This window comes from Zingiber officinale, chromosome 2B, assembly GCF_018446385.1.
Source record: "Zingiber officinale cultivar Zhangliang chromosome 2B, Zo_v1.1, whole genome shotgun sequence".
Lineage (NCBI taxonomy): Eukaryota > Viridiplantae > Streptophyta > Magnoliopsida > Zingiberales > Zingiberaceae > Zingiber > Zingiber officinale.
In genome coordinates this window covers 16,817,633-16,835,412 of record NC_055989.1, presented here as the reverse complement: position 1 = coordinate 16,835,412, position 17,780 = coordinate 16,817,633, and the positions used below count along the sequence as shown (strand labels likewise).

Here is a 17,780-nt window from a genome sequence, read left to right as displayed (position 1 = left end):
AAGTATGGAGACTTGGCACGGAGAAGTCCAAGCAGGGAGCTTGGCACGGGAGAAGTCCAAGTATGGAAGCTTGGCATGGGAAGTCGGAGAGGGCTCGGTAGCTCGTTCTCTGGACCTGACGAAGTCGGAGAGGGCTCGGTAGCTCGTTCTCCGGACTAGGTCAGAGAGGGCTCGGTAGCTCATTCTCTGGACCTGACGAAGTCGGAGAGGGCTCGGTAGCTCGTTCTCCGGACTAGGTCAGAGAGGGCTCGGGAGCTCGTTCTCTGGACCGGATGAAGTCGGAGAGGGCTTGGTAGCTCGTTCTCCGGACTAGGTCGGAGAGGGCTCGGGAGCTCGTTCTCTGGACCGGATGAAGTCGGAGAGGGCTCGGTAGCTCGTTCTCCGGACTAGGTCAGAGAGGGCTCGGTAGCTCGTTCTCTAGACCGGGAAGACTTTAGGGTTTAGGGCTGGGAAGCTCTAAGGCATTGGATCGGTCTGGTGACCGATCCAGTGATACTCTGATTGTCTGGATCGGTCTGGTGACCGATCAGTAACCAAACAGAATGTTTCTGTGAGTTAACTGATCGGTCTGCAGACCGATCAGGAAACGTTCAGGAGGCAGAGAACATGGATGGCTGACCGGTCTGGGGACCGATCAGCCTAGGGCCTGATCGGTCCACAGACTGATCAGGCCTCGAAGCCAACTCTCACAGAGAGTTGGCTGATCGGTCTGGGGACCGATCAGCCTAGGGCCTGATCGGTCCACAGACCGATCAGAGCCATCCTGGACCGATCAGGTTGGAGCCTGATCGGTCCAGGCCTAGCCGTTGCGATACAACGACTAGATTTCTTTGTGTCTTCTTTGTCTTCTTCGCAGGTGCAGATTATATAAAAGCCTCTACAGTGAAGGTGCACAGTTCTTCTTCTTCTTGCTGAGTTTCTGCTTCTTCCTTACTGCGATTTGAGCTTTGCTGAGCTCCTCTTTGCTGAAGCTTCGTGTGAGCTTCCCTCGACTGGACTCCAACTGATCAGTTGCTGCTGTTGTTGGCGTGAAGTGGTTGCTTCATCACCAGTCGACGAGAAGGCAAGCAAACTAGTGTTTTTACATTCATATTGTTCTTGTCTTCTTGTTGTATTTCTTGTACACTGATCTTGCTGTTGCAAGAGAGACTGTGGCGAGGTTTCTCCACCCAGAAGGAGTTTCTATTAGCCGGTTTTCTGGGGTCTCATCCACCGACGGATTGATAGGCTTCGTCCACCTTACGGACACGCCGAGGAGTAGGAGTTTCATCTCCGAACCTCGTTACATCGTCGAGTTTAAGGTTTGCTATTCTTTGTTTCATTTCTACATCGTATTTCCGCTGCGCTAACCTAATTTGTAGAAAGAAACGCGAAATTGGGGTCGGCTATTCACACCCCCCCTCTCTAGCCGCGACCGTCGATCCTAACACACATGTACGAGTAATTTAAATCCATAGAACAAGGAAGTATTACTTGGGTTAGATGTGACATAGTTAGCCTAGTGGGGGCAGACGCATATACCATGTCCTGAACCAAGTGGATATAAGACGAGTGAAAGAAATGAGGCACAACTCACTGTAGCTGCTAAAGGATTCAAAATTAGTTCTGAGATCAACTATAATTTTTTAGTTAATTGGGGATTATGATGTATTACTAGGTGACACTTATGATCGTTCTATAATTAAGTAGTCAATTATGGATGACCAAGATAAATCAGGAACCTATTGGGTCACACACACTACAAGTCTCTAAAAGATGTAAAATAAGTTAGAGAATAAGATTCTCAGATCAAGAGATAAATATTTGATTGGACCATACATAAGACAAATATAGAAATATTTATCAGAATGGAAGTACTGATGAGTCACATCTCTTATAAAAGAGTTGGACCTATCTGATTTAGTTATGAACTAATTTGGTTTACCTATGAACCAACTTAATTTAGTTGTTAACTAAACCAAGGAGTTAATGAGCTAATTTTTAGTTAAGGCATAATGGGTTAAATTTGAGCTTTCTAATCCAACTCATTAAAGAGGACTATATATTGATATAGTTAAGAGAGAATTTGTAACGCCCGGAAAATTCTCAAAATTATTTTAGAAATATTTTATGATTTTTTTAGAATTTTAGAATATTTTTATGGAATTTTTAGAGTAACGGAAGTAGCAAAAATAGATAGAAATATAAAATGGCTTAAGCGGGAATTGAACCCGAGACCTATTGAGTCCTACGACTTAAGGTGAACTTTAGTAACTAGGAGAACCCAGCAGGGCCGTGATGAAAGGAAAGGGAAACAATTTTATTTAAGTTAGAGTTGGGTGAATTAATTCCTTAATATAAATAGGGAATTAAGTGAGGTGTTTTATTTTTATCGTGACTTACCTCTTCTCCTCACCCTTACACGCCGACCCCTTCTCCTCCCTCATCTCACGACGCCAACCACAAGCAAACCTAGGGTTTCATCCCAAGGGCTATAGGAGCACCTTCCGGCAACAACTCCGACACGAGGATGCTCCTCTCCGAGAGAAGAGCACGTAGACGCGAGGAGATCAACGAAGGGATCTTCTCCATCGAAAATCTAGGAATCAGATTTTAAGGAAATCTAGCGCAGGAAGTAAGAAACCCCTCACCTGCAGTATAAGTAGTTCTCATGTGATTTCCTTCTTTAGTTTAGTAGCATATGAATTTTGACACTTAGGCTATGCAATAGTGCACACCAAGTGTTCGATAATATGTTCAGCACAGGTAAAATGCAACCTAGGCATTTTAATAGCCTAGCTGAATGCAATAGAAGCATTTAGTTAGTATATGTTCAGTTTTATTACAGCTTTTATGGGACTACGGTCCAATGGGTGGGCTCCCACAGTCGCCTCTAGGTTCAGACAACCTAGCTCTAGGTTCAGATAACCTAGAAATAACAAGATAAGAAAATTCAGCTATAATCAGTATTTTATTTTCAGCAGTGGCACTGTACTGGATCAGATATCCATTGGGTTGGGCTCCCACAGTCGTCCATAGGTTTAGATAACCTAGTAAACCCTACTAAATTCGGGACTTGCAAACCCAGGTCTAGTTAGGGATGCGCGCATAGCACGTACAGTTGCCGGACCCATCAGCAGTATGATTATGTATTTTCATCTATCTATGATAAATAGTTTTCAAAAGCTTCACAAAAGATATTATATGGATATAGTACAGCTTAGCATCAGTTCACATTAGCTTAGTTCAGTTTGATTTCAGTTTAGTTCTTATGGATGTGCATGTTGGTTTTATGCTTAGGTATGATTGCCATGTCTTATATGTGATTATGCCATGATTTTAGAACCTATGATTAGTAATGTTCAGCATATATTTCAAATAGCATGTTTTAAAAGCATAAATTGCATCGTATGCATGTTTTTTTGTGAGGTAGATGGTTTCTTACTAAGCGAAAGCTTACAGATACTTCTTTTCCTTATACTGCAGATAAAGGTAAAGGAAAGATGGACTAGTGGAGGCTGGAGGACAATGCGATGAAGATGTGTGTGGAAAAAGGAACTTGGAATAACGATGCTTGGGAACTAGCCCACTTAGAACCTAGCATTTTCTTTATGTCATTACTTTCTTACACTTTAGTTGTTTAAGTGTTTTGAATTATGACAGTTATGCATAGATTGTTAGTTGTCATGATATTAGATAGCACTCCATGAGTATTGTTATGCCTAGTATTCTATTTTATGCTTATAGAGTTGATGTAAGTGATTTTGGCACGAACCAGTGCTGAAATCAGACTTCTGATACAAAATCAGAAACCCCGATCGATCAGCCGATCGATTGGGGGTCTTCAATCGATCAGTTGATCTATTGGTGAACTTGTTTCGTGAATAGTAAGCTCCTGGATCGATCAGTCGATCGATCCAGTCGCTTTCTGTCGCGAACAGGAAGCTGCCGGATCGATCAACCGATCGATCGAGGAAATCGGGGAATTTGCTCCCGCGAACAGAGAGCTTTAGAATCGATCACTGGATCGATTGGCCAGCCTGGATCGATTAGCCGATCGATCCAGAATATTACCCCGAGCACAGTAGCAATCTGAATCGATCCATGGATCGATCCAACAACTTGCAATCGATTGAGTTGAATCTGAATCGATTGGGAAGCTGGGTTTCGACCAGGAAACCCTGTAATTCAGCTCCTTGACCATAGGGGATGTAGGGTATGCCACGTATACCTTAGATCGCATCCCTTAGCACATGTAGAACAAGGAAATGGTATTAGTTAGCAAAGTTTAAATTAGTTCAGCTTTTCCGCACCTTTTAAATAGTTAGCACATCATAATGTGACAGTCCGGCCTTACAGCCTAGCCAGTAGAAGGCGGGTCGTCACAGAATTAATATACAATTCATTATTAACTTGATTAGGTTTTGAAAACCTAAATCCAATACCTCTCTCTCCCTCTCCCTCTCTCTTGCTGCCGACCGCAACAAGAGGGTCTTCTCTTGTTGTCGTGAGTCACCCAAAGGAAGAAGATCTTCCTTTTACTTCTTCTTCCTCTTTTTGATCCTTCTCCTTTCCTCATGACTAGTACCTTCCGAAGGTTAAGCTTGCTCTCTTGGAGTTATCTTGAAGAGCTTGACATGGATACGAATAGAGGCGAGGTTCGATAACATCGTAAAAGGTTGATGCCCTTCTCGTTACAGGTCATCCATAAGATATGCCTAGAATAATTGTTATTCGATTTTATTTTATTTTATGATCTTATCCACTCGATTGTATCTTGCATGAGTGTTGCATGTGTGATGTAATAAATTAGTTTATTTATCGTTAAGTCTTCCACTGTGTATGTTTACGAAACATATTTTTAGCACACATCGTATTGGGCATATCCCAACAGATAATTGATTGGATAATCGATCAGGTGATTGATTGAGAGCTTTTCCTCATGAAATAGAAGTGTTCTAGATCGATTGGATAATCAATCAAGTCCAAAGTCAATTGATTAGGTGATCAATTGGGAGTGTTTCCCCACGAAACAGAAGGGTCTAGATCGATTGGGTGCTTTTCCTCGCGAAACAAAAGTGTTCTAGATCGATTGGGTAATCAATCAAGGCCAATGTCAATTGATCAGGCCATCAATTGGGAGTGTTTCCCCATGAAACAGAAGGGTTCTGGATCGATTGGGTAATCGATTGGAGTGTGGTTTTCGCTAAGCATAGTGTGCTGAATCGATTGGGAATGTGCTCAATCGATTGAGTTGTTCGTGAAGAGGAAAATTAATTTGGAGTTTACCTAATCAATCGATAAGAGTTTGCGAACGAATAGTAGGCTTTTGAATTGATTGGTCAATAAATTTAAAGTTCCTAAATCGATTCGTATGACTCATTAATTGATTCGAGGTTTGAAAAAGAGTCATTCTACAAGTGTTTGAATGGTCGATTGATGTGACAATCAATTGGCAGTGCCGAGTGAATCCTAGAAAAGGGTTTTCACGAAGGTTTGAAGGCATAACTCAAAATCATTGTTCACACCAGTTCTTGAGGGTTCGGAAGACTAGTATTGCTGCACTTTCCAAGCATCAAGAGGCTATTCTGAGTAAGAGAAGAGCAAGCAAAGTTAGGTACATTGTTATAATTGTTTCCAATTTCTTATGTAACCTAGGTTGCATTTCTTGTTGTATTTCTTGTATTCGAGCTTGAACAAACTTCTTTGCCTCTAGGGAGGTTTCATAGTGCATCTGTGAGTGAGGAGAGTGGACTCTCATATTAGTCATCTCAATGAGGTGGAGACCAAGTAAAACGAAAGTATTAGTGTTGTGGAGTCTTCGCTTCAAATCATCATCGAAGAGCAAACGAAGCTACTCACCCCCCTCTATCTCTCAAGTGTCCTAACATTTGGTTCCCTATCCACCCCATCAGATGAACAATTGGTGGACACATATCACCTTATGTGTAGATTCTCGGAGGCGTGACCCAACGATTGTCACCTTTTGATCTCCAAATCACCCCTCAGGCAGACATGGCATTCGATGTGGAGAATCTCCTAATAGTTTGTCGCCCCTTAGTGCCCTAACCACCTCTCAAGCGGATAGCTGGTGGACACTCTACATCCTACGTAGAGATTCCTTTCTACTGGTTATATAACATTCGACGAAGGTAGTTTAAGGGTATGATTTTCTGCCCACACGTGGAGGCAACTTTTCTCCAATAAACTCTTTGTCTCCGGCGCTTTAGATTTCTTTTTTTTTTTTATTTTTTTACACTCTCATCCTTGGGATTCCTCCATCTCTGCTTACTGTTGACTTAAGTGTCAGAAAGAAAACATCGGTAACGTTGTGTTGATTTTTATGTATTTAATTCAAACTAATTTTCATGTTTTAGTAATGCATATGTGTATGCATTTAGTCCCACATTGCTAAGCCAAGAAGGTTGAAAGAGCTTATATATGGAGCCATTCCATCCTTGCTTAGCAATGTTAAGGGGGCCTACACGCATGCGCGGGCCAAGCCCAAATCAAGTGGTTCCGGAGGGTTCGAGCCGGAAATCCATAAATCGGGCACGATGCACGTGATCATCGCGCAGGGGGGGGGGGTACAAATCCCCAGCTCGTGGGCCTCACACTTGCAGGCGGCCTGGTTTATTTTTGCCAGTCTCTGGTTTGGTCTGGTTCTTGGTTCTGGCCGAACGTGAGGAAGCGCACTTGGGTTTGGTCCGCGCGTGAGGAAGCGGCGCACCTGCCCGCGCTTGAGGAAGCGATACACCCGCGCGTCAGAAAGCGGAAGCAACGCACGCTTTGCTTTGTGCACTGTCGCACGCTTTGCTTCGTGCACTGCTTCAGAGTGTATAAATACACTGCCTCTGTTCCTGGTTAAAGACACACCAAAGCAGTCTGCTTTCTCTCCTTCCCTCTCTCTGTCTTCTTCCTTACCGAGAGTTTTTCTTGAGGCTTGGTTTCCGTGATCTGAGGTTGGGTCCGAGTGCGCCATTCGTCTTGGAGTGCACCTACGGACGACGCGAGTGGTTGTTGGATCTTGGGAGGATTTTGCCAGAGAGCCTTGCACCGTGGGCGGCAATAAATTCTCTAAAGACAGTCGGCACGCTGACGCTTCAACCGGAAGATACCAATTTCTGACTCTTACTCTTTTATTTACATGTTTATTGCATGTTTGCTATTTTGGTGCAATTTACTACTGTTTAGTACTCTCCTGTCAACAACAATTTTAGAGAATTTATTGCAAGCATCAGTAAACATGATGAATGATAGGGTAACGGGGTCTGATGAGGCTAGTACCAGACCCGAAAGATTTTTCGGGCAAAAACTTCAAACGTTGGCAACAACGGATGAAATTTTGGCTTACTACACTAGGGCTATTCTCTGTTATAGAAACAGATCCTCCTTCACCTGATGAAGATGAACCTGCCTATAGTGCTGCCTTACAGAGGTTTAAGCAAAGGGATTACCTCTGCCATGGGAGGATCCTGTCTACCCTCTCAGGCACACTATTTGATTTATACTGCTCAACATCTTCGGCTAAAGAGCTGTGGAAATCTTTGGATAAAAAATATAATTTCAAAGATTCTGGGTTAGAAAAGTATAATGTGGCAAAATTCCTAAACTTTAAAATGGTTGAAGGCAAATCTGTGGTTGAGCAGACACATGAATTCCAAGTTCAAATTCATGGTCTTGCTGAAGGAGATATGCCATTACCTGAAAAATTTCAGGTCTTATTTATCATCGAAAAATTACCTCCGAGTTGGGAAGATTTTGGTATGACTCTTAAACATAGGAGAGGTAAAATCTCTCTAGAAGATTTGATGATTGCCTTAAATATCGAAGAAGAACATCGGAAGCAACATAAAGATGATGATAAAAGAATGCCTATGGATTTTATTCCAAAGGCAAACGTACTAGTCTCATCTGACAAGAAAAAATTCAAAAATCAGAAAATGAAGAACAAGATGAAACCCAAACCAATGATTCAAAAGAAAAATGGAACCAAGCCGTGCTGGGCATGTGGACAAGTTGGACATTATGCCAAATTCTGCCCTAAGAAGAAAAACTAGAGCAATATGTCCAACACCAAGGCACAAGCAAATGTCGTGACTGCTAGTGACGACACCAGCAATAGGTTTGTTACCTTCAAACCCGAACTAAATTTGATCTATCAACCCAATGAATGGTTAGTTGATACAGGTGCTAATGTGCACTGTTGTGCTGATTGCTCTGCCTTCCTTACTTATCAGGTAATTAAAGGCACTTCCGTGGCCATGGGGAACCATTCTGCAGCCAGGGTGTTTGGGATAGGACAAGTTGACCTGAGGTTCACCTCTGGAAAAGTCCTGTCACTGCATGAGGTGCATCATGTTCCAGCGGTCCATCAGAATTTGATTAGAGGGTCAAAGTTAGCCCGCGCTGGTTATGAGTTGAATTTTAAATATAATAAAGTTACAATATTACATTTAGGAACCTTTATTGGAAAATGTTACCTTAATGAAGGTTTATTTAAACTCAATGTAGAAAATGCTACTTTAAATAAATCTACTGATATTGGTTGTTCATATAATATTGAGTCTTATGATATATGGCATGACAGATTAGGACATGTCAATTTTAATACCGTAAAAAGAATGATGAATCTAGACATGATTCCTAAGCATGCTATAAATAATAAGAAAAAAATGTGAAGTTTGTGTGTAATATAAACAACCCCGTAAACCCTTCAAATCAATTGATAGAAATTCTGATATTTTAGAATTGATTTATACTGACTGTTGTGAGTTTAACGGTGTAATAACGAGAGACCATAAACGGTATTTCATTACCTTCATTGATGATCACTCTCGTTATTATTATGTTTATTTGCTGAAAACTAGGGATGAAGCTTTAGATAAATTTATGATTTTTAAATCTGAAGCTGAGAATCAAACAAATAAATCTGTTAAGAGGTTAAGGTCTGATAGGGGTGGAGAGTTTACCTCGAACTTGTTTTAAATTTTTTGTCAAGATGTAGGTATAATTCACGAGGTAACTGCTCCATATAGTCCTCAATCCAACGATATAGCAGAACGAAAAAATCGAACCCTTGAAGATATGATTAATTCCATGTTAGGTAGTTCTGGGTTACCCAACTTCATGTGGGGGGAAACTCTATACATTGCATGCCATGTGTTAAATAGAGTCCCCATGAGGTCTAGGGATAAAAGCCCATATGAGCTTTGGAAAGGCCGAAGGACAAGTTTGAAATACGTTAAAGTGTGGGGGTGCCTTGCAAAGGTACTAGTACCTGAATACAGAAGGAAAAAACTTGGTCCAAAAATCGTAGATGATATCTTCTTGGGTTATGCTCAAAATAGTATTGCATATAGATTTCTAATTATTAAATTTGAAATTTCTGGAATAGATGCAAATACTATTGTAGAACTTCATGATGCTACATTTTTTGAGGATATATTTCATATGAAGACGAGAACACCTCAGTCTATATCTAGTATTCCTACTAGAGATATGCCTGCTTCCGTAGAGGCCCCATTATCCGTAGAAGGTACACCTTCCTCAAGTCACTCTAGACTAGATGAATCTAGTGAGCATACAGAACTGAGAATGAGCAAGAGGCAATGTGTGTCTACGGATTTAGGCCAGGACTTTATCACCTATAATATAGAAGGTGACCCTGTGACATATAGAGATGCTATGGCTTCTCCTGAAGCTAAGCATTGGAAAGAGGTCATTAAAAGTGAAATGGACTCTATTATCTCTAATGACACTTGGGAGTTGGTAGATTTACCTCCTGGGTGTACCACTATAGGATGTAAATGGGTGTTTAAGAAAAAATTAAAACCTGATGGGTCAGTAGATAAATTCAAAGCCTGCCTAGTTGCTAAGGGATTCAAACAAAAGAAGGGATTGACTATTTTGACACTTATTCTCTTGTTACCAGAATAACTACAATCCGAGTGTTAATAGCATTGACATCCATATATCATCTTGAGGTCCATCAAATGGATGTCAAAACGACATTCCTAAATGGAGATCTTGAAGAAGAGATATATATGGATCAGCCTGAGGGACACGTAGTTTATGGAAATGAGAATAAAGTCTGTAGGTTAGTCAAATCTCTTTATGGTTTGAAGCAAGCCCCAAAGCAGTGACACGAAAAATTTGATATTGCTATGCTATCGTTTGACTTTGAAATGAATGACTCTGATAAATGTGTGTATGCTAAAATAAAAGGTGATAATTGTATTATCTTATGTTTATATGTAGATGATATTCTACTTTTTTGTTCTAACCTTTCTATTATTAATGAGACTAAGACCCTCTTAAGTGGTAAGTTTGATATGAAGGATATGGGTTGTGCTGACATGATTTTAGGGCTGAAGTTGACTCGTTCAATTGAAGGAATAACAATTTCTCAATCACTCTATGTTGAGAGAGTATTAGAGAAATATGGCTATAGCCAAGTTAAATCTGTCGTCACACCCTATGATCCTTCAAAAACTCTCCACAAGAATAAGAGTGGTGTGACAGTATTTCAATTAAGATACTCACAAATAATAGGTAGTCTAATGTATTTAGCAAATTGTTCTAGACCTGATATTTCTTTTGCTATAATGAAATTGAGCAGGTTTACCAGCTGTCCGGACAGAACGCATTGGGAGGCATTAGACAGAGTACTCAGATACCTAAAAGGCACTATATCCTTGGGCTTGTGGTATGAGAGATTCCCTGCAGTCCTGGAGGGATATAGTGATGCTAGTTGGATAGCTGACACTGCTGAGTGTAAAGGCGTTACTAGTTATGTCTTTACACTTGGAGGCGGCGCAGTTGCTTGGAGGTCTGTTAAACAGACGATTATAACCCGTTCTACATCTGAGGCAGAATTGTGTGCTTTGGATACCACAGTAACTGAAGCTGATTGGCTTAAGGGTATTCTTTCTGAAATTCCCTTGATGATGAAGCCAATACCTTCTATTTCAGTATATTGTGATAATCAAACAATAATAGCTCAGATTAGAAGCTCCAAGTATAACCAGAAACAGAAGAGACATGTACGAATAAGATTAAAGTCTATTCGTGAGTTAGTGTCTCTTGGAGTGGTGTCATTGGACTTTGTAAGTTCAAAAGACAATATTGCTGATCTACTCACTAGAGGACTTGATTCTGAGAAAATCAAGAGATCCAGTAAGGGAATGGGACTGAGGCCTATCCTGGTTTCACCTATAACGGCAACCCAACCTATCTGATTGGAGATCCCAAGAAGTAGGTTCAATGTGGTACAAACAAGTTATAAGGGTGAACCGTAAGCATCAAATTGATTGAGATGTAATCTCATAGTCTCTTCCCTGGATAGATGCTTGACTGCTAGTAAGGATGAGCTTAGGAGTTCTTAATGAGTTCAAGGACTTACTGACAGGATGCTCGCAGTACATCCTTGGAGAACTCACCTATGTAAGTGTAACTGTGTGGCCGCAGTGTGGGGGGTCTAGACAACTCTCCTTAGCACTTATGAAACAAGATTCGGTGGCATGACCGTAATGCACCAACCCAGAAGGATTCAACCGTCGCCCGTGATGAGTTGTTACCAATTGATTTTCATGTATAAAAGGTTTAAGTTCAAGACTGAGTTCACTTCAAACCTATGTGAATAAGATTAGTGTACTTAGGTGAAAATTCAAACCGGAAGGTATTTTCACTAAAAGCTCATTGCAACCAAGCCTCAGGACAAGTCTTTGTTTTCAACCAAAAATAATTTGAATTAGTGGGGGATTGTTGATTTTTATGTATTTAATTCAAACTAATTTTCATGTTTTGGTAATGCATATGTGTATGCATTTAGTCCCACATTGCTAAGCCAAGAAGGTTGAAAGAGCTTATATATGGAGCCCTTCCATCCTTGCTTAGCAATGTTAAGGGGGCCTACACGTATGCGCGGGTCGAGCCCAAATCAAGTGGTTTGGGGGGAGGGGGGGGGGTTCGAGCCGGAAATCCATAAATCGGGCGTGACGCACACGATCATCACGCGCAGGGGGGGGTGCAAATCCCTAGCTCGTGGGCCTCGCGCTTGCAGGCGGCCTGGTTTATTTTTGCCAGTCTCTGGTTTGATCTGGTTCTTGTTCCGCGCGTGAGGAAGCGATACACCCGCGCGTCAGGAAGCGGAAGCGACGCACGCCTTGCTTCGTGCACTACTTCAGAGTGTATAAATACACTGCCTCTGTTCCTGGTTAAAGACACACCAAAGCAGTCTGCTTTCTCTCCTTCCCTTTCTCTGTCTTCTTCCTTACCGAGAGTTTGTCTTGAGGCTTGGTTTCCGTGATCTGAGGTTGAGTCCGAGTGCGTCATTCGTCTTGGAGTGCACCTACGGACGACGCGAGTGGTTGTCGGATCTTGGGAGGATTTTGCCGGAGAGCCTTGCACCGTGGGCCGCAATAAATTCTCTAAAGACAGTCGGCACCCCGACACTTCAACCGGAAGATACCAATTTCTGACTCTTACTTTTTTATTTATCTGTTTATTACATATTTACTATTTTGATACAATTTACTACTGTTTAGTACTCTCCTGTCAACAACACATTGGCCCCCGTTGACATGTGTTATCTCATAGGCCATCGGATCGTAATCGGGAGGAGACAATAACTTCGACTGCATGGCATCAGGAGAGGAGCATGAACAAATGATAAAGATACTATCCCCATCATTATCATTGCTGATTTACTCGTACCTTAGCAACCTCATATTTATATCAAATGAGTGTCATTGCACTTCTCGACCAGTGTACTTAATTTTTATTTTTTCTATTTTTTTATTTTTAAAAATAAAAAATTTCTTAAATCTTCCTTCTTCAACCTCCTAAATACATATATTATATCACTATATTATATCACATGAGCATTTATTTTAAATTTATTTTTTTAACTTAAATATTAGAATCTAATTTTTAAATCGTAATAATAAAATTTAAATGACTTAACTCCTTAAAAAAATTTAAAAAATAATCTATAACTGTATATTTCAATTAGGGATGTAATCGAGCCGAGCCGAGCCGAGCCGAGCCGAGCCGAACTCTTGGATGTTTGAGTTTGGCTCGTTTATAATCAAACCGAGCTCGAGCTTTATTTAACGAATATAGTAATGACTCACCAGCTTATTCGAATTTTTATCGAGCCTAAACGAGCTTAATAAATATAAATTATAAATATAAATATTCATTTAAAACTAAATTATATATTTTTAAAAATTATAATATTCTTGTTAAAATTTATAATTTTATTCTAATAAATAAATTTAATATATTTGTGTATGTTTTTCATAAGTAGAGTGTAAAATCTATAAATTTAATATCAAAACTATTAATTTTTTTATTTAAAAGTTGATTTATGAGCTTAATGAACATGTTCATGAGTTAGCGAGCCGAATATTATGAAGCTTGAGCTTGATTTATTTATCTTGACGAGTCTCATTAAACGAGCTCAAACGAACTTTTATCGAATCGAGCTTCGAATAACTTACGAACGACTTAACTTATTTACTCCCCTAATTTCAATTAGGTCAATCACACACCGTTCGACAGCTAACAGTTGGCAGATTAACAATTATATTATATCGACTAGTGTTGCACCTTTGCAAGAATATATATGATCGGGCAAAAATAGGACGAGCGAAAGAAACAGGTTGGCCGTACGTCAATCTTACTAATTTTGTATTTCTTGTTTGGCCGTCCTCTCGCAGCATAATTTTAGCTATACGTTAAAATTAAAGTCTTCACATGAATTATATAACTGGCGACCGCTCGATGATTCCGCCGGGCGGCGAGGAAACGCGATTTTCCGCGGCGTCCCTCGCGACTCGGGGAGGAATTCCGGGAACATTCCCTGCACTTCCCAACTCTCCCCTTCCTCCTCCCCCAAATCCGAACATACCACTCCTCCACCGCCGGCTGCCATGGCGCTCAAGGCCGTGCTCGCCTCCGACGTCCACTTCTTCGACCAGGTCCCGGACAATACCCCCACCTCCGTCGCCCGCTCCTCCTCCCCCTCGCTCAATTTCAAAGGCATCATCTTCTTCTTCTTCTTCTTCTTCTTCTTCTTCTTCTTCTTTTCCTTTTCGATGGCTTCGCACATAACATACCCGCTAACACGTGAAAGCAGAGCTGGAGTGGAAGAGCAATCCGGAGAAGCTGGTCGTGGTCGGCCACCGGGGGAAGGGAATGAACGCGCTCACTTCGCCGGATCCGCGATTTCAGGAGGTCAAAGAGAACTCGCTCCGCTCCTTCCGCGAGGCCGCGCGCTTCCCCGTCGACTTCATCGAGTTCGACGTCCAGGCATGAACAATCCACTTAATTCCTTCCTTCCTGCCCGCCTTAATGTCGTCGTTATGAATGTTTCCTGCATCCATCTCCCGATCGATCAGCGTTCTTTTCTATTTCTGGGTTCCTCGACAGCTAACACATGCCCTGTTATTTCTGTAGGTCACCAAGGATGACTGCCCCATCGTCTTCCATGACGATTCAATACTAACTCAAGAGAATGTAAGAGCTCAGTCTTTCCATTTCTATTGTTCCTGTGCTCCATTTCTTTTCTTTTCTTTTCTTTTCTGTCAGGGAATGACCTCCGAGAAGCTCGTCACTGATCTCAGCTTAGAAGAGTTCCTTTCTTACGGACTCCAAAAGGATTCTTCAAAGGCGAGTCCTGCTGAGATCGCTATCTAGCTTAACTAATTTCGATATTTACTATGTATTTCGCGTCTTTCCAGAAAGGGAAGCTGTTGTACAGGAAGACCAACGACGGCAGAGTCCTTAACTGGAACGTGCAAGCCGATGCTCCGCTCTGCACCTTGCCGGAGGTGTTTCAAGGCGTTGATCCTCGGCTCGGCTTCAATGTCGAAATAAAGTTCAAGGATCATATCGTTTACGACGACGAGGAGCTAACTCATACCATCCGGACGATCTTGCAAGTAATTCAGACTGCAGCCTACTACTCCTCCATTTGATGCCTTTAATCTCCATGCTCTGTTCATCAGGTTGTTTATGCTCACGCAAAGGAGAGGCCGATCATCTTCTCTAGCTTTCAACCTGATGCCGTGCGGCTTATCCGCAAGCTCCAAAATGACTATCCTGTAATTAATTAATAAATAAATTTCGAGTCAGTCACGAGAATTATCAGTGATCAGAGGTTTCATATCTTAATGACTTGCGCAGGTGTTCTTCCTCACCAATGGAGGGCAGGAGATCCACAAAGACCCGAGAAGAAACTCATTGGACGAGGCGATCAAGTTATGCTTGACAAATGGCTTGCAGGGAATAGTTTCCGAAGTCAAAGCCATCTTTAAGAATCCAGCAGCTATTGCAAGAATGAAGGAAGCCAATCTCGTCATCTTCACATACGGAAAACTGAAGTAGGAGGAACTGAAGTCATTAACCTTCACGACCAGTTTTTTAAATTTTTTTCCCTTAATTATATATCTTGGGGTTTTGGTTTGCGGATGATCGATGATGATCGGTTGCTACTGCGCTTCTGCAGTAATGTTCCTGAGGTAGTTCACCTGCAGCAGCTGATGGGGATTAGCGGTGTCATCGTCGACATGGTGCAGGAGATCACCGAGGCCGTTTCAGAGTTCAGCAGGCTGGATGTTGACGGCGACGAGGGCGGCGCTGAGGAGGTTTGACGGCCAAAGTTTTCTCAGTGACCACTTTGGGCACGTCGTGTACAGTGTGATCGATTGTAATACAATTGAAAAGTTTTTGTGTGAAAAAACAAAGGAAGAAAGAAATTACTAAATCTCCAATTGGAGCGTGAAACTGTATCTTAGCGGTTCCTTTAGGACGCCTCTTTCCGAAAAGGAATAAATCATAGAAAACATTTACCTAATACAGAGACCTTTGTACTAAAATCCTCGATTCGTCTTTCACAAAGATGCCTCTATAGCACTTTTAAATTTTAAAATTTGAGTTTAAGTTTATTTCTATGTTTCTCTCTATATTTTTAACTTTATAATTGTTCAATAGATTTCAAACTTTTAGTAGGTTATGATTGAATTAGATAAGCTCGGGGGTAATCTTGCAGCGGTTTGATATTTCAATATTAATTAGGTATTTAAGATTTAAATCTTAGTTATAACGCACGGGAGAAGATTTTTCTTTAATGAAATGATAAATTTAAAAATACCGGCCGCTTTAGATGAACAACGATGAATATTTCATGATTTATTTTAATGGTCGATGAAAAATTTTTATAAGGTCGAATTGATCATCTCTAAAATTTTTGAACTGGATACCTATTAACATGGTGCATAATGGTGGGGTCCGATAAGGTTGGACAATCAGAAGTCAAGGGGACGTGGTAGTCAAAAGTCAAGGGGGCGTGACAATCAGGAGTCAAGGAGACGTGACAGTCAGAAGTCAAGGGGATGAAGCAGTCAACAGGTATGGAAAGAGGAAGTACGACCATGCGACGACGTCAGCAACATGATTCCTGGGCGAGTTCTCACAGACCAGGACTCCAGATCTGAGACACCTTGGTCTAAGACTTGGTAGGCAGTCGGGGGGATACCTGACTTGTATTTGACTGGTAGGGCTCTCACAACTTGGTTGTACCCAGGCGTAGGTCTCCCAGCTCGGTAAGCTAAACTCCCAGTCAGCAAACTCCCGGTCAGTAAACTCCTGGTCAACAAACTCCCAATCAGCTCTTGGATGATCTCCCCACGGCTCGCAACCTCCCAAGGTTTAGGCCAGGTGTTATACTCAACTGATCATCCTGGGCTGCCCTATTCCTGCTCGGTCGGGACAGAAGACGCTATATGACAACAAGGTTAGGGAATCGTAACTGTTTGTCAGAGAATAACTGCTCAGTGTCAGGGAATATTCCAATGGTCTGCAGTTATCTGTGAGTGGAACCTTGTTTCAGATTATAGGAGGATGCCACATGTCCTCCATCACCCGACAAGTCCTGACACTCAACATTCTCTGACATCAGTCAGGCTCCAGATGGTACATACTGTCATATAAAAAGGGAGGTCCTCTCCCTTACGCAGGTACGCTCTCTCGCACATTCGTACTTGTCTTCTACTTTCTTTCTCCTTCGTACACTGTTCTTCTGGGGGGAAAGTACCTGACTTGAACGTCGGAGGGCCTGCTCCGGGGACTTTTTCCCTAATCTCTGGCCTCTAATGCCCGTGTGCTTGTTTGAGTGTGCGCAGAACTCAGGTACCGTTGGCTCAGTCATCGTCGTCCGTCAGCGCCACGTGGGAGTTCATTTTTTGAAGAAAATACGAGAAAGGTGTCTCAGTTGCCCCTCTGTCAACGCCAACAACAGCTCACTCGACCTTCATTTGACTAAAATTCCGGACAAGATCAATTTGACGCCGTTTGTGTGAACTTTCTTTACCTATTTTGGAGCGTGAAGATGGAGAAGACTGGGCGAATCAACATGACCATGACGGCAGGGGAGTACGAGCTGTTCAAGGAAGCTAAGAGATGAGCAGATGCCGAGAAACAGACCATTGCCTTGCGACCATACAGAATGCCTACTGTTTCCAAGGACCCGACTCATGTTTCGGACAGAGGGTCTAAGAGAAAGCAACCCGAGGAATTCCCCCCGGCCTTCTACCGGGAACTAGTCCCGGACTACTACCATAAGGGCCTGGGCTGTTATGATAAGAAAGAGCAACTGCTACCCTCTATGGTGGAAAGCTCCCCGCCTAGGGATTCAAAGAAGGGGAAAGCTATAGTCCTTAGGGAGGAGCCCCGAGGGGAACTCGATGAGAAAGTGTCCTTCTCTCCAAGGTTACTAGAGGAGAAACTATTGAAGG

General features: G+C 42.0%; 1 protein-coding gene across 3 annotated transcripts; it reads left to right on the top strand.

Moving 5' to 3' along the window:
- Nucleotides 1–13,753: 13,753 nt before the first annotated feature.
- Nucleotides 13,754–15,819, top strand: LOC122049012 (glycerophosphodiester phosphodiesterase GDPD2-like). Of its 3 annotated transcripts, XM_042610513.1 has the most exons (8): nucleotides 13,754–14,025; nucleotides 14,123–14,295; nucleotides 14,443–14,502; nucleotides 14,575–14,655; nucleotides 14,727–14,927; nucleotides 14,994–15,089; nucleotides 15,172–15,368; nucleotides 15,494–15,816. In XM_042610513.1, the coding sequence occupies exons 1-8, from the start codon at nucleotides 13,917–13,919 to the stop codon at nucleotides 15,636–15,638; spliced, it is 1,062 nt and encodes a 353-aa protein (XP_042466447.1). In that variant the 5' UTR covers nucleotides 13,754–13,916; the 3' UTR covers nucleotides 15,639–15,816. The 3 variants fall into 3 exon arrangements, with proteins under 3 accessions (XP_042466447.1, XP_042466448.1, XP_042466449.1); XM_042610514.1 differs by having other exon boundaries at nucleotides 15,172–15,819; XM_042610515.1 differs by having other exon boundaries at nucleotides 14,443–14,655.
- Nucleotides 15,820–17,780: the final 1,961 nt, after the last annotated feature.